Below are 15,111 nucleotides of genomic sequence, written 5' to 3'. Positions count from 1 at the left end.
CTCTCTCTCTCTCTCTCTCTCTCTCTCTCTCTCTCTCTCTCTCTCTCTCTCTCTCTCTCGGTCTCTTCTCCATTTTGACTAATTATAGTTAATTTGATTCTGCTACCCTATTAACTCATGTAGATATTCTGGCCTCAAAAAGTAAATTAGATTGGGATTGTTTGGTCCCGGTGAGAATGTGTTTTTTTTCCCTCTTTTTTTTTTTTTTCATTTCTCTTCATGCTGACTGAGATTGGCCCTATACCCATGCATGAAAAGAGGTCAGGAAAAGATGCCTTTTTCATGAAATTAGATTTGTGATGTGTCTGGGATACAGACAGCCGCCAAGATCCCTCGTAAGACACGGACGTGCACACACACAACCTGAGGACAGATGATTCTGTGGATTCAGAGTTTTTTTTATAGAATTTAAGATTTTAGCTTAAAGTATACACTCACCTAAAGGATTATTAGGAACACCATACTAATACTGTGTTTGACCCCCTTTTGCCTTCAGAACTGCCTTAATTCTACGTGGCATTGATTCAACAAGGTGCTGAAAGCATTCTTTAGACATGTTGGCCCATATTGATAGGTTAGCATCTTGCAGTTGATGGAGATTTGTGGGATGCACATCCAGGGCACGAAGCTCCCGTTTCACCACATCCCAAAGATGCTCTATTGGGTTGAGATCTGGTGACAGTGGGGGCCATTTTAGTACAGTGAACTCATTGTCATGTTCAAGAAACCGATTTGAAATGATTCGAGCTTTGTGACATGGTGCATTATCCTGCTGGAAGTAGCCATCAGAGGATGGGTACATGGTGGCCATAAAGGGATGGACATGGTCAGAAACAATGCTCAGGTAGGCCCTGGCATTTAAACGATGCCCAATTGGTACTAAGGGGCCTAAAGTGTGCCAAGAAAACATTCCCCACACCAATACACCACCACCAGCCTGCACAGTGGTAACAAGGCATGATAGATCCATTTTCTCATTCTGTTTACGCCAAATTCTGACTCTAACATCTGAATGTCTCAACAGAAATCGAGACTCATCAGACCAGGCAACATTTTTCCAGTCTTCAACTGTCCAATTTTGGTGAGCTCGTGCAAATTGTAGCCTCTTTTTCCTATTTGTAGTGGAGATGAGTGGTACCCGGTGGGGTCTTCTGCTGTTGTAGCCCATCCGCCTCAAGGTTGTGCATGTTGTGGCTTCACAAATGCTTTGCTGCATACCTCAGTTGTAACGAGTGGTTATTTCAGTCAAAGTTGCTCTTCTATCAGCTTGAATCAGTCGACCCATTCTCCTCTGACCTCTAGCATCAACAAGGCATTTTCGCCCACAGGACTGCCGCATACTGGATGTTTTTCCCTTTTCACACCATTCTTTGTAAACCCTAGAAATGGTTGTGCGTGAAAATCCCAGTAACTGAGCAGATTGTGAAATACTCAGACTGGCCCGTCTGGCACCAACAACCATGCCACGCTCAAAATTGCTTAAATCACCTTTCTTTCCCATTCTGATATTCAGTTTGGAGTTCAGGAGATTGTCTTGACCAGGACCACACCCCTAAATGCATTGAATTAACTGCCATGTGATTGGTTGATTAGATAATTGCATTAATGAGAAATTGAACAGGTGTTCCTAATAATCCTTTAGGTGAGTGTAAATGTATGTATAAGGGAAAGTGTGGTGTTTTTATTTATGGGCTAGGGTTAGTTTTTTTTTAATTATTTTTATATTATTATTATTATATTATTATTATTATTATATATATATTGGCCTTCATGGTTTCATTTTTACTGGTCATCCTATTTGACAAATAAATGTTATAAATATAATAACAAAATTATGAACGCAACACTTTTGCTTTTTGCCCCCATTTTTCATGAGCTGAACTCAAAGATCAGAGACTTTTTCTATGTACACAAAAGGCCCATTTCTCTCAAGTATTGTTCACAAATCTGTCTAAATCTATGTTAGTGAGCACTTCTCCTTTGCCGAGATGATACATCCACCTCACAGGTGTGGCATGTCAAGATGCTGATTAGACAGCATGATTATTGCACAGGTGTGCCTTAGGCTGGCCATAATAAAAGGCCACTCTAAAATGTACAGTTTTACTGTATTGAATTACCGTGGAATGTTGGTCCACTCCTCTTCAATGGCTGTGCGAAGTTGCTGGATATTGGCAGGACCTGGAACACGCTGTCGTATACGCCGATCCAGAGCATCCCAAACATGCTGATGGGTGACATGTCTGGTGAGTATGCTGGCCATGCAAGAACTGGGATGTTTTCAGCTTCCAGGAATTGTGTACAGATCCTTGCAACATGGGGCCGTGCATTATCATGCTGTAACATGAAGTGATGGTCGTGAATGAATTGCACAACAATGGGCCTCAGGTTCTCGTCACGGTATGTCTGTGCATTCAAAATTGTTGTCCATAACATACGCCTGCCCATACCATAACCCCACCGCCACCATGGGCCACTCGATCCACAACGTTAACATAAGCAAACCGCTCACCCACACGACCCCAATACACGCAGTCTGCCATCTGCCCTACAGTGAAAACCGGGATTCATCCGTGAAGAGAACACCTCTCCAAAGTGCCAGATGCCATCGAATGTGAGCATTTGCCCACTCAAGTCGGTTACGACGACAAACTGCAGTCAGGTCGAGACCCCGATGAGGACGACGAGCATGCAGATGAGCTTCCCTGAGACGGTTTCTGACAGTTTGTGCAGAAATTCTTTGGTTATGCAAACTGATTGTTGCAGCAGCTGTCCGGGTGGCTGGTCTCAGACGATATTGGAGGTGAAGATGCTGGATGTGGAGGTCCTGGGCTGGTGTGGTTACACGTGGTCTGCGGTTGTGAGGCCGGTTGGATGTACTGCCAAATTCTCTGAAACGCCTTTGCAGACGGCTTGTGGTAGAGAAATGAACATTCAATTCCCGGGCAACAGCTCTGGTGGACATTCCTGCAGTCAGCATGAATGAATGTGTTTGGGATGCTCTGGATCGGCGTATACGACAGCGTGTTCCATGTCCTGCCAATATCCAGCAACTTCGCACAGCCATTGAAGAGGAGTGAACCAACATTCCACGGGCCCCCCCACCCCCCACAATACAGTAAAACTGCACATTTTAGAGTGGCATCTTGATATGCAACACCTGTGAGGTGGATGGATTATCTCGGCAAGGGAGAAGTGCTCACTAACACAGATTTAGGGGGCTTTACACTGAGCTCGTTTGCTGCGGTCCGAGCCCGAGCGCGTTTGTCCCCGGCACCCCCCGCAGCGCTGGTCTGGTTTCACACTCAACTTGATTCTATCGAACCCTGGTGCATTTGCGTGCATATTACGTCATCGCAAACGTGCACGCCGCATGATAGAAAACAGAACTTGGGTCAATATTGTGGTTTTTATTAATTCGCTGCTATTATGCGCAGTTGAGTGAACAATACAAGTTTACTGTGCGTGTGTCACATAAGGTGGCCTTCTGCTGCTTGCAAACGGACTCTTTTGAGGAGACGGTGGATTTCCAAATTTGGTGCCCTGATTTCACATGCAGTGCACAAATTCACTGCAGGCTCACTCTCGCTCGTATCCAAGGTAAATCATCAACACTATCATCCCTTACAAGTGTTTTATTTAACTGAATACATCACAATAAGCTAAAACGCATGCGCAGGTCACTTTTCTTCCTGAACAAGTGCGCACCCGAGTCGGAGAGCAACCGAACTCAGACCACCTCCTCCAGGTAGTCTCGGGTTCGGTACCCCGGTGCGCACCCGGGTCCCATGACAGCGTTCACATTAGCGATTTTTCATGCGAACCGTGCCCCGTTCCGAACTAAACTGGCAGTGTGAAAGCCCCCTTAGACAGATTTGTGATCAATATTTGAGAGAAATTGGCTTTTTGTGTACATAGAAAGTCTTAGATCTTTGAGTTCAGCTCATGAAAAATGGGGGCAAAAACAAAAGTGTTGCGTTTATAATTTTGTTCAGTGTGTGTGTGTGTATATATATATATATATATATATATTTTACATATATATATATATATATATATATATATATATATAAGGAATACGACGATTTGCTTTATTTACTTTATAAAAAATCTTTATTATTATTATTTATTCTATTTATTTATTTATTTTTGAAGAAAAAAAAAACATTTTACTACATCTAGACATAACTACATCAGCTATACATTCTTAATGGGCTAAAAATTGTCTGATTAATATGATTCTGACTCTGATAATGATTTAAAAATCATTATCCATTAATCACTGGAAAAGTGATGGAAAATTATTTCTTAAAGTGTGGGAATGCTTATAAATAATTAAATAAAAATAATCAAATCATTATTAAACATGAATCAAATTATTTAAGATGGAGATGGGTGTCTTAATTGTTTCCTCTTATGAATGGGGTTCACAAACCATTACATCATTCACTCATTAACTCATTACATTCATTAACAAACGGTCATTATGGTTAAATGTAGACAACAATTGCATAAAACATAAAGATATAAAGGAACCAACAATATGTTGGTTTGCATAAAGAATAATAAGGACAGGCGTGTGTACATAAATGGAGCACTTATTCACACGCTCTCACTGTTGCTCTCTGCTTCCAATGTTGTACAGCTCTTACATGCAAAACATAGCTTTCTATTGGGGGGATGGGGGGGAGTGACTAGACCCTCCTCCTATTGCCCGTGGGCACTGGCAGGCTAACCGTGCCATGGCCAAGGGCAGGGACGGGTGTCATCAGCTTGCCTAGCCCAAGGCTGCCACGATAACCTCCCCCGAAACACACACAGACACACACACACACACGTTGTAAGCGTGGAGCGTAATTTCACAATCATTTCCTGATTGGTATTGCGTGTGGTTTCCAGCACACAACAACTTGTATCCAAAGTAGAGCGGCCCAGAGAATGGCCATGAAAGAGCCTTTAAATCTTATTGGCTTGACTGTTGCTGTGAATACAGCTCTGTTTTCAGGACTGGGATGGATTAGGGCTCGCTGGCATGACTCTGGGTCTCTTGCACAAGGGTCAGTTTATAACAGATTGTTCTGCTCAGTCTTATTTACAGTGTACAGAAAAGGGCTGTCGCCTAAAACCCAGTTGAGGTTTCTTGTAAGTACTCAGCTGAGAGACACACATCACCTTCTATGAGATCCTGATGTAGGTCTAATGTCTTTTATGTAGTATTTATGTGTGCATTGAGAGCATAAGGTTATTGGTATGAGACATTTCATGAAATAGTTGAATTGCATAATTAACATAAATTTGACAGATTGTCTTAGTATTTGGTGCTTCCCCCTTTTGCTTTAATGTCAATTTATTATGTTTTAATGTATGAACTTTTTTTAGCATTGTTAAAAATACTAAAACTTTTTACAAGTTTAAATTATATTTTCAGTATGATCTAAGACAATTCAAGCTCAGTGAAGGTAAAGTTATAAATAAAAATAATTTGTGACCATTTGACTACTACAGCCATTGATGGACAATCTGTCAATATTATATCTATATTCCAAGAACATGACTTCAAAATTGACCCTATTTGTTTCTTAATAAATGTATCATGAATAATATGTCCCTGGTCACATTATACATGATTTAGAGAAAATGAGAGAAATGTTTTCAAAATCTATAAGCAAAATTTATTTTTGCAGTACCGCATCGCCCAATTTTACTGATCAATAGATTCTTAACAAATCCTGATAATGAAATCAAGACCTATCTTTTATTGTTTTTCTTTTGAACTTCATTTACTTTGACAATATCTATACCAAAAAAAAATGAAAAACTCGTTTAAACCTGCATGACAGATATTTTTCTATGGAACACAAAAGTCGATCATTTGTGAAATGTTGAGTCATAAAAGTCAATTGGGTCAAATGGTGTTTTATTATTTGAACAAAAACATTCTCAGAATATCTATAATATGTCATACTGTTTTGAACAGAATTAGGGTGAGTAAATGAGGACAGAATTAATATTTCTGGGTGAATTATCGCTTTAAAATTGTTGCAAACATCATTTTAACATTGTCACAATAGATCAGTTTTTACCCAAACAGCCTTGATGAGTGAAACTGTAATCCATGTCATTGAACTTCTCCAGCATTGTCTCATGACTTTCTGAAGTTCTTAGAAGTATTGTTGTGTCCAAAATTTGACCATACATCAATCATTTATCAACTATATTTCCTACCCGTCGTCAATAGTATAGACAGTAACTCAGAGTAACAAAAGAGCCATGATTTCTTTTTGTTGTGGTATTAGAGTATAAAACACTTAAAGGCTTAGAGATCCTTGGCGTCGTCGCTCCAGCACTGTAATGACAAACGATGGCTCAATGTCTTTGTTAATAAGGCTGAGTTCAAACGCAGTTGTTCTCCTTTTCTTCCTCTCTGTGTACATTAATAGGAGTATTTCCCCCTCGCATTTTGCATTGAAGCCACGTTAGATTAAAGCTCTGGCAAAGCTCTCAATTTAGTCATTACACAACTCCTCATGCTCTGTTTGTTTGTTTGTTTGTTTGTTTGTTTGTGCTAGTCACACCAAATACATTAATCAGCTTCTCTTCTCAGACTTCTCTCCCTCTATCCGTTTTTCTTTTATTCAGTCTCTCTCTCCCTCTGATTGCGAGTGCCTTTGAGCTTCCTCTGCATAATTTTTCTCCTATTAAAATGCATAATTAACTAAGTCACTTCCTCACACTGAGCTCACCAGGCTTTCAGCTGTGCCACTGTTAGGATCAATACCGAATGTTTGACTCTGAATTTGGTGTGTATGAGTTCCACCAAACTTGTTGCACGCTTTTTTCTTTGCAAATGGCACAGATTCTGTACTGTCTTTGAAATATTTGTGAGAATACTTGCACAGTAATGACAACAGCCACGATTGTGACAGCAGGACATTTTGTCTGTCGCATTGGTTTCTATTTTTGCAGCATTGTAATCTCATTGGTTTAAAATCTCACTGCACATAACCACATATTATCAAATATCGTCTGATTGGATTTTCGATTACAGACAATAAAATAACTTGCCCAATTAAATTACTTCTCACCTGAATCTAGTCATGTTTGTGGTTAGGACGCAGTGTAACTTGCAAGCTTTTGGGAAAATGTGCACATCCAAACCAAATTGGGCACACGTGCAAGACAAAAAGGGACGTGTGCATACTAATATTAAAGCTCCAAAATTGTTGCTTTGTTTCTAAAAAGTTTAGGCTTTGTGTCCTTATCAAATCACAAAAGTCTGTTTGCGCTGCCGCTGCGCAATGAGAAGTGATCAACACGTGATCCGCTCCGTGTCTCAGTTCACAGTGAATGAATGCAGTGAACTCCATCTGTGCATGTGTTGAGTTTAGCGTGCATTTGCGAACGTATAGCAGGCACCAGTTATGCATTATTTTCACATTTGCTTAGTTGACAATTACAGCATTTCACTAGATTTGTAATGAGACTGCAGTTTCCATCAAAATAAAAGCTCACGTGTTCATCTCTTGCATGTATAGAAATTAGGACAAAACTACTTTTGAAAGTTTTACAAAATATGGCTATTATTGTATAGGAATAATATTATAACTATTATTATTATTATTATGTAGTGTAATGTAGACTGAGACACTATATCACAACTAAAAGAGTTGAGTTCCCACAGTACAAGTCGATGCACAGACTTTTTATTTGTTCAATTTACACATTGAATATGGGTTGGAGCTCTTGATTTTGAACTCTTAAAATGATCAGATTGATGAATTTAACTTTAAAATGTACAACATTTTCTAACGGGGGAAATCCCCCCCGGACCCCCACCAAGGTCGAACCACCACACTTTCACAAAATCCTGTGGTAAACAATGCATGGCATCGTGTTCAGAGCCCTTCCCCTAAATGGAGCCTCAAAACAAGACAAAGCGTAAAGACGGTCGCACACTGAGAGAAACGCCGCACAGCGCCACATCTGTCAAATCTTTAAAATTCAAACACATTGATTGTTTTCTATGAGCGTACGTACACCGACGGCACCACTCTGCGTCTGTCTGCAGTGCCCAACTACGACTCTGACTGTTCATCATCATGCCGCGCCACAGCGTCACTCACACAGTTTTCCAATAAACAATGACGATTTTTGGACAAATATACGTACTTGTCCGAATTTTTCAATAGCAGGTTTGTTTTGTGGCTTGAATAAATATGCTTCATATAGAGAAATAATATAGATTGCGTTTTCTCTTTCCGTTTGTGCTGTTTTTTCCGAATACCTTCATTCATACTCATTGAGTACAGTACACAATGACGCAACCAGTGTGTGATAAGCCTGTCTGAGATGTCCGCCACACTTCCTGTCTGCTATGCAACTGGTTAACTCTCCGCCAAAGCCCTAGGAGACAATTAATTATTTTACCAACACGTTATCATAAATTCCACATGTCCAAGACTTTTGGGCAAAAAGTCTTTATTGCTATGTGCAGGTAAACTCATGGCAATTATAAGAGAAGAATTTTGTTTTTATTTTATTTGAATGGTATCCGCAACAGTGATTGACTGCTGTAGAGCTGAAAGCGATACAATGAATCGGAATCAGATTTAATAATAAGTATGTTTAAATGTAAGCTGTGACTTTGATAATCTGGTTTATTTCAGATATTTTTGTTTTGGCTAGTAGAAGTTCTGAATGGCCGGTGACTTAATGTATTGGTCAATTTGGCTGGTGAGTTTATTTCAAACCCTGGTGATAGCCTTTCAAAAGGTACTTTCTTGGAAAATGGTACCTCATCAAAAGGCCTATAACTGCACTGGGTAGTTATAGGAACTCAGTTATAGGAACTAGCCACCAGGGTGATCCCCCGAGAACTAAGTTTTCCCCTAGGTCCATTTTCCTGGTTACATTCTGGTTACAGTGACATAAGCAGGCCGACAGAAACGTCATATGAGCACGGCATTCAAAAACCGAAGGATCAAGGATGCCGTGATCAGAGCTGTGCTTTTGTTGTGTGTCATGGGTTTCGTGATAACAGAGATGGAATGTAGGATGTTTAAGTTACGCAATTAAAAGAGCAAAAAGGAGGGTTAAAAGACGAAAACTCATACGACAACTTGCAGTGCTACATACTGTATCATTGAGGCTGAGAAAATAACACAATGCCACAGACAAAGACGAAAGGTAAATTACTTTAACATTAGCTTTCTGTATGTTTATGTCTTAGCTCTGTTTTCCATGTTTGTGGCTTTTTAAAAATGGTGGGTGCTGGCGTTTTCTATGGCGTGCATTCAGCCAATCAACATACACTTACTGTACGTCACTGGTAGTTCCTATTGTGCTGGGTTAGACCCTACGCTGAAGTAGGAGCTAACTAAGTTCCCCCTCAAAAGGCATTCCTATAACTAAAATCGTTCCCAGTTCCTGTGGTGAGAACACGCCAAAAAGCGGGTACTTCCGTCAATAGTTATAGGAATTATGAAAACGTTCCTCTAGAGCGAATTCCCCCAAAAGATACTAAGATGTATCATTTGGGTACTATCTACTATATACACTTTAGGTGCACCCTGTAGGGGTAAATGTGGTACAAATGTGTACCTTTTGAAAGGATACTAACCCAGGGACAGTCTTTGTACCTTTTTTTTTCTGAGGTGTTGTGTGCCTCAAACAAAACTCCTGAGTGTTTTATACTAATATTAATACTAATACTGTTTTACTATTTAAATATCAAATTAAATTGTTAAAATATTAAATGATTTTTTGTATTATTTGTATTTGATTTGTATTTTAACAAATAATGTCAATATTAATACTAATCTGACATAATTTGGGCAATCCATGGATCAGTTTTCATTGCACAAACCAAATTTGTTTTAAAGCAAACTTGATGCACCTTGACCCCCAGAAGTTAATCAGATCAGATCTGGTGATATCATCCAGCTCTTGCCGTTTTTATGTGCAATATGCATCTGACTGTGGTCCAGCGTGCCGTGTGAGGCTGAGACTAGACCGTTGAAACAGACTCAAATCTTTATGCGGCTCCATCTGTGTGCCATAAACCACACTGCGCTGCTCTGATAATCTAGGTGGGATGAATGGCACCTATCTTTATCAGTCTGGCATGGAGGCATCAAGGGTCGTCTGCGTTGTGTTTGTAATGCGAAGCAGGGAGGGGGCTGTGTCGCTCGGGTGTGATGCCAGGGAATCAGGTTACAAAAAGCTCCTGTTGTGCCCCCCATGCACAGTAATCTGTCCTAATCTGAGCCTGCCTGGCCTTTTGTCTTGGTCAATCTCTGTTAGTCAGTATAATGTGATTTCACACACACAAACAGACTTCCGTTGGGTCGGTGTGCGTCTGCGGGTTCACAACATGACACAGAAGTGTATCGTGGGTTCATAGACTAAGGGTTTGTGTTGTCTAGATTAAATATGTGTGGATACAGAACGGATGGAATGGTTTTCGCTCTTGTTTCTGCCTCCCCTCCTCCACCTCTCTATTTCTAGTCTTCGTCTGCCCTCTAAAGGCTAAGGGGCGGCTTGCTTTGCTCTGCTCCTGACTGATGTGTGGTTTACATGCACGTTAGCTGTAGCTCATCTGTGGCAGAGGAGCAAATATCTGCGAGGGATGAATCCCCCCGAATTGTTGTCGCCTGTGTGGGGGGCATAATTACCATCTCTGGCATTTAAAACCCCCAGGGGTTTTATTTATCTGCCGAGCGGACTACCTGACACATCACGCCAGTACCTGGACTCACTTCAATCGTTCGGTATGACGAATGCGCCAGTATCGTATCAAACCCCCCGGCTGACCACTCCAGCGGCTGCGGGTGCATCTGCGTGGCTAAGCGCTGACAGATGTGTGTTTCATGGGCCATTGTGAAGAAAGGGTCACGACTGATCGTGCCGTCCGGGGGTAGGGAGATCTACCCATATCTTGCATTCATCAGCAGTCGCTGGGGAGCGCACATTTGTGAGGGCGGTCGGGAAAGCAGGGCCCCGTCTCAGCCTTTGTCACATTCCAGGTTTCGGCCTGTCAGTATTTGACAGCTCTGCAGTGGGACCGCCATTGACAAAGCGGCCTACCTGATTCCAGTGATGGCGGACGGGCCATGTTAATTGTGTTTTTTTAATGAGAAAGATTCTCTGACAAACTCGACAGCGAGGATTCATTGTGTGCTTAAATTACCAAGGTTTATGTATTTAAAGTGGGGTTTTTTTGTTGTTGTTGTTTTTTGGTATTCTGGGCTAGTAAATATTAAATAACATGGTATAATAGTACAATTGCAGCAAAATAGTTGCTTAAACACTCCCGTAATATTCTTATATGCTTTATTAATGCTTTTATTCGAATACCGATGCTATATTCATCATGTGCTTGTGGTGTGGTGTCATGGTACTTATAGTGCGAGATGAAGCACTTGAGCGTGACTTAGTGTGTGCGCCCATTTTGGTGTGAAAAAAAATAGATGTTTGAATGTCTAGTGTGTCATGAAGGACGCAAACATTCCCGTTCCCCTTACAGGGGGGAAAAACAGACCTTTTCAGAGCTTGGGTACCATTTAAGCGTGCATAAAACATGTCCTTCTCTCTGTCCAATTTTTATCAAAGCTGTGGAACATCAAGCAGGGGGAAGCTGGAGGCAATCCAAGGCCTCTCCCTTCAACAAAGAATAGACATTTGCAGTTTTATTGAATTGTCACTGTATTTGAAAGTCTTACTGTAAGCATTGAAAGGAAAAAGGTGTTTTCTTCCTGTCAAATAACAATGTTTTCCCTAAAGCCAAAAACGTACATGTTGAATGCATCTGTCAAGGATTCAGAGAGATACACTCTGACCTTAAACCAGTGAAGTTCTTGCCTGAGCTCTGGGCAAGGTCTCATCCATGGAGGGGGGTCACGGTGATGACCTGTTCTGAAGAAATTTGTTCTTCTTCTCCTCGATTCTGTCTCATGGACTTACTCTCTTCTTCAGCTCCTTGACCTCAGCAGTTTTAAAAATCCACTTTTGTTTTTAAACCAAAGTATACCAGGAGTTATCTGTCAGTATAAACAGATTCCCTTAACAAAATAAAGCTATGTAAGATTAAAAGCTATGTATTATTTGTGCATTTTCAAAAATGTATTAAAAAAAGTTTAATTGAAACAGATTGACAATTATGCTGTAAAAGAGAGAGGAAGTAAGGAGATTTTTATTCTGGTATTTGGTAATTCTGTTATATAAAGCAGATTTTTTCTTTTATTTTCTTGCACTTGTGCACACAATGATCCGGTCTTTTGATAATAGGACTTTGTCTGAGTATCAACACCAAGTGGAAAGCACGGCAAAGCTTTTAAGAGTGGTGCAGAGTTGTCTGAGCTTTAGCAGAACGGCTGCCACATTAGCACAGGGGTTTAAGAGTCGAGTATCATCAAGAGCAGTTTCCCATAGAAATAGGGAGAACTAAATGTAAACCGAGAGCCCACTTGACACGGCTGGTGTTTGCTAAGCCAAGAACGAGAGTGTATGGGCTTTACCTTCAGCCACACTAAAGTCATTTTAACTGTGGTCTCAGAAGAGAGAAACAGTCATTTAACACGTACATGTATGGGCATCTACAAGCTCTGTTGTGAAAATCGAATGCATTATTCTTGGAAATGTATTATTGCAAAGAACTGAAGTTGAAGGAAATGGGTTTGTTGAAGTTTTTTATATTGATTTGTATTATACGTTATTTACGGATCTGAAAATCATTAACTACATCATTAACTTCAACAATGTCGATGACTGGTTGAGGCCACGCTAACAGTAAAAAGTATCATGGATACCATGTTTTTTGGACAAGTACCATGGTATTCTTTGAAATCCCTTTGAGTACCATGTAGATACCATGGTACATGAATATAGTAATCATTCAGTACCATGGTACAATCAGACAGCATCACTGTAGCGCCTCAGTACATTTAAGCATGCTCATGCTAATCTCTTCAGAAGTGTTTACATTAAAGATGGGAAAAATAGCTCATTCTAATATGTAGAACTTTTTGATTTAAATCATTGAAGATCTTTTCTGTCTTAATTATGTAAATTCTACTTTGATTTTCACTGAGGTTTTAGCCTGTTAATTGTGTGTTAGCATAAGTTAGCTGTGATGCTAGCCTGTGGCTCGACATTAGCCAAGTTTCCCTACCAAACTAATGGTGCTTGAAAGATATCTCTTCCTCCTCCTCACAGAGCTGCTGTATATTTGTCCAACTTGTTTGATAGGAAAAAAAACATGGTTTTAATTACTCAGGATGACTGTGTGTTTAATAAACTAAAACAATTCAGCAGATTGGATTTTGACATTGAACAATAATGATGACATTGTTAAATGTGTTGATGTGACGTCATTCACCTAAACAGCATACATTTACCAAAGTGTAATGACCTCAACCAGCCCAACCCTGCTGAAAAACAACAGATTAAACCAGCCCAACATGTTTGCTGGTCTTAAATGGTTAACATGGTCTAGCGATAGGCTCCTAAGATGGTGTTTAAGCTAGTCAGCCAGCTGGTTCAAAATCCCCCTATAACCACCCAACCAAAAGCTTTACCCCCGTTGCTCTCTAAAAAGAGCTGAAGGATGGCTTGCTGATCTTGTAAATAATTAACTGCGTCAGATCATGTCAAATGCTTGATGCTGTTGTAAACCTGTACAGTAAGCATTTTTGTTTTCTTGTTCCTTTGCAGGCTCTCCTCTTCTACACTTGCGTGACAATGAAGGTCAGACCCCTCTGGACCTGGTTTCTCTCGAGGCCCTGCGTGAGGAGCTGCTTCGCTGTGCGGAAGAAGGTGACAAAGCTCTGGACACTCCTTGCTCGCAGGTGCGGGATGTTCCCTTCATAGAGTCCTGCTCATGGGTGCTTAGCTGCCTGTTCCTCACCTACCTTCAAGAGCGACACGTGCCTACATACAAAACCCAACTTACACCTCTGGACCTTAGTCCCACTGTGTGCCGCACCCTGATTCGTCTCCGTCCGGGCACGCTAGCCTCCACCTGGGGAGATTCCTGTGCGGTGAGCCTGGCTGAGGACCTGAGGACTGTGTTGAATTTGGAGCAGTATGTGTCACAGGTGAGCCCCGCACTGAGTCACTGTCATGGGGATCAAACCAGCTTGTTTGTGCAGCTGCTTGTAGACCTGCAGGCGGAGGGGGCGGCACTGATCACTGGACAATCTGATTTTGACTCATTCTAAAAGATTCCCTATGGAGAAACAAGAAGAAATGGGTGTATCTGGTTGTACTGGTTAAAACGAATAGTGAAATGTATTTCCTGACGTTTGTGCTATTAAGTTTTGAATGGATACAAATAATGAATATTAATTGAGAACTCTGGTATGACAGTGATTGCAGTATGAGTTCTCAATTAATATTAATTCTTATTTATAACATTGTGCACTGTTTTGTCTTTGTTGTTTGGTTAATATATGCAAAACTGGGAATTATTTAATTTTTGTACAAAAATATTTTTGTGAAACACTAGAACATTTTTTTAACTGCAAAATAAAAGTTTAAATGAAAATAAACATGATTTGAAACTTGCAAATTATTAAAATATAGTAACTTTTACAACCGGTCAAAATTGTGGCCATAGCTATGCACTCTTTATTAGAACCATACTCCACATTTTAGTCTTTAAAACTATAAAATAGCACAAAATTGACATACAAGAAGTGTCGTGGGCAAACACATACAAATATTAGTATTGCCAGTTCTGATTTAACATCTCGATTGCAGTTCAACACACTTTAGACATTCTATCAACTAACTTCATAAGATGCATCCTGGGATGCTTTTAACTCTTTCCCTGCCAAAAACGTTGCCAGGCACTTCCAACATTTTTGATAATTTTCACAAAATGTTCATGGTCCCCAGAATATTTTGTTGCATGAATATCTGAATAGGCAATATATCAAAAGATAGAACAGAGCCTCTGCTTTATAAAAAAAAACTGTTTTATTCTAGCTTAATGCATTCTTTTTTTATCAACACTTGAATGTGGGTGAGTTTCGTAAAACAAAAACAAAAAGCTGAGAAAATTGCATTATTAAAGACATCCAGATCGGATTTAGAAAGATGATCAAAACATAG

At 40.2% G+C, this 15,111-nt stretch overlaps 1 protein-coding gene across 1 annotated transcript in view; it reads left to right on the top strand.

The window, feature by feature from the left end:
• slf1 (SMC5-SMC6 complex localization factor 1) overlaps positions 1–14,251 on the top strand; it is a 45,053-nt gene extending 30,802 nt beyond the window's left edge. The window contains exon 19 of the mRNA XM_056238178.1: positions 13,711–14,251. Within this exon, the coding sequence (XP_056094153.1) occupies positions 13,711–14,216 (506 nt within the window). The 3' untranslated portion in view covers positions 14,217–14,251. The remainder of the gene's footprint in view (positions 1–13,710) is intronic.
• Positions 14,252–15,111: the final 860 nt, after the last annotated feature.

Source organism: Rhinichthys klamathensis, unplaced genomic scaffold (genome assembly GCF_029890125.1).
Source record: "Rhinichthys klamathensis goyatoka isolate OS25496 unplaced genomic scaffold, OSU_Roscu_1.1 h1tg000019l_1, whole genome shotgun sequence".
Lineage (NCBI taxonomy): Eukaryota > Metazoa > Chordata > Actinopteri > Cypriniformes > Leuciscidae > Rhinichthys > Rhinichthys klamathensis.
This window is presented reverse-complemented; position numbering and strand designations above follow the sequence as displayed.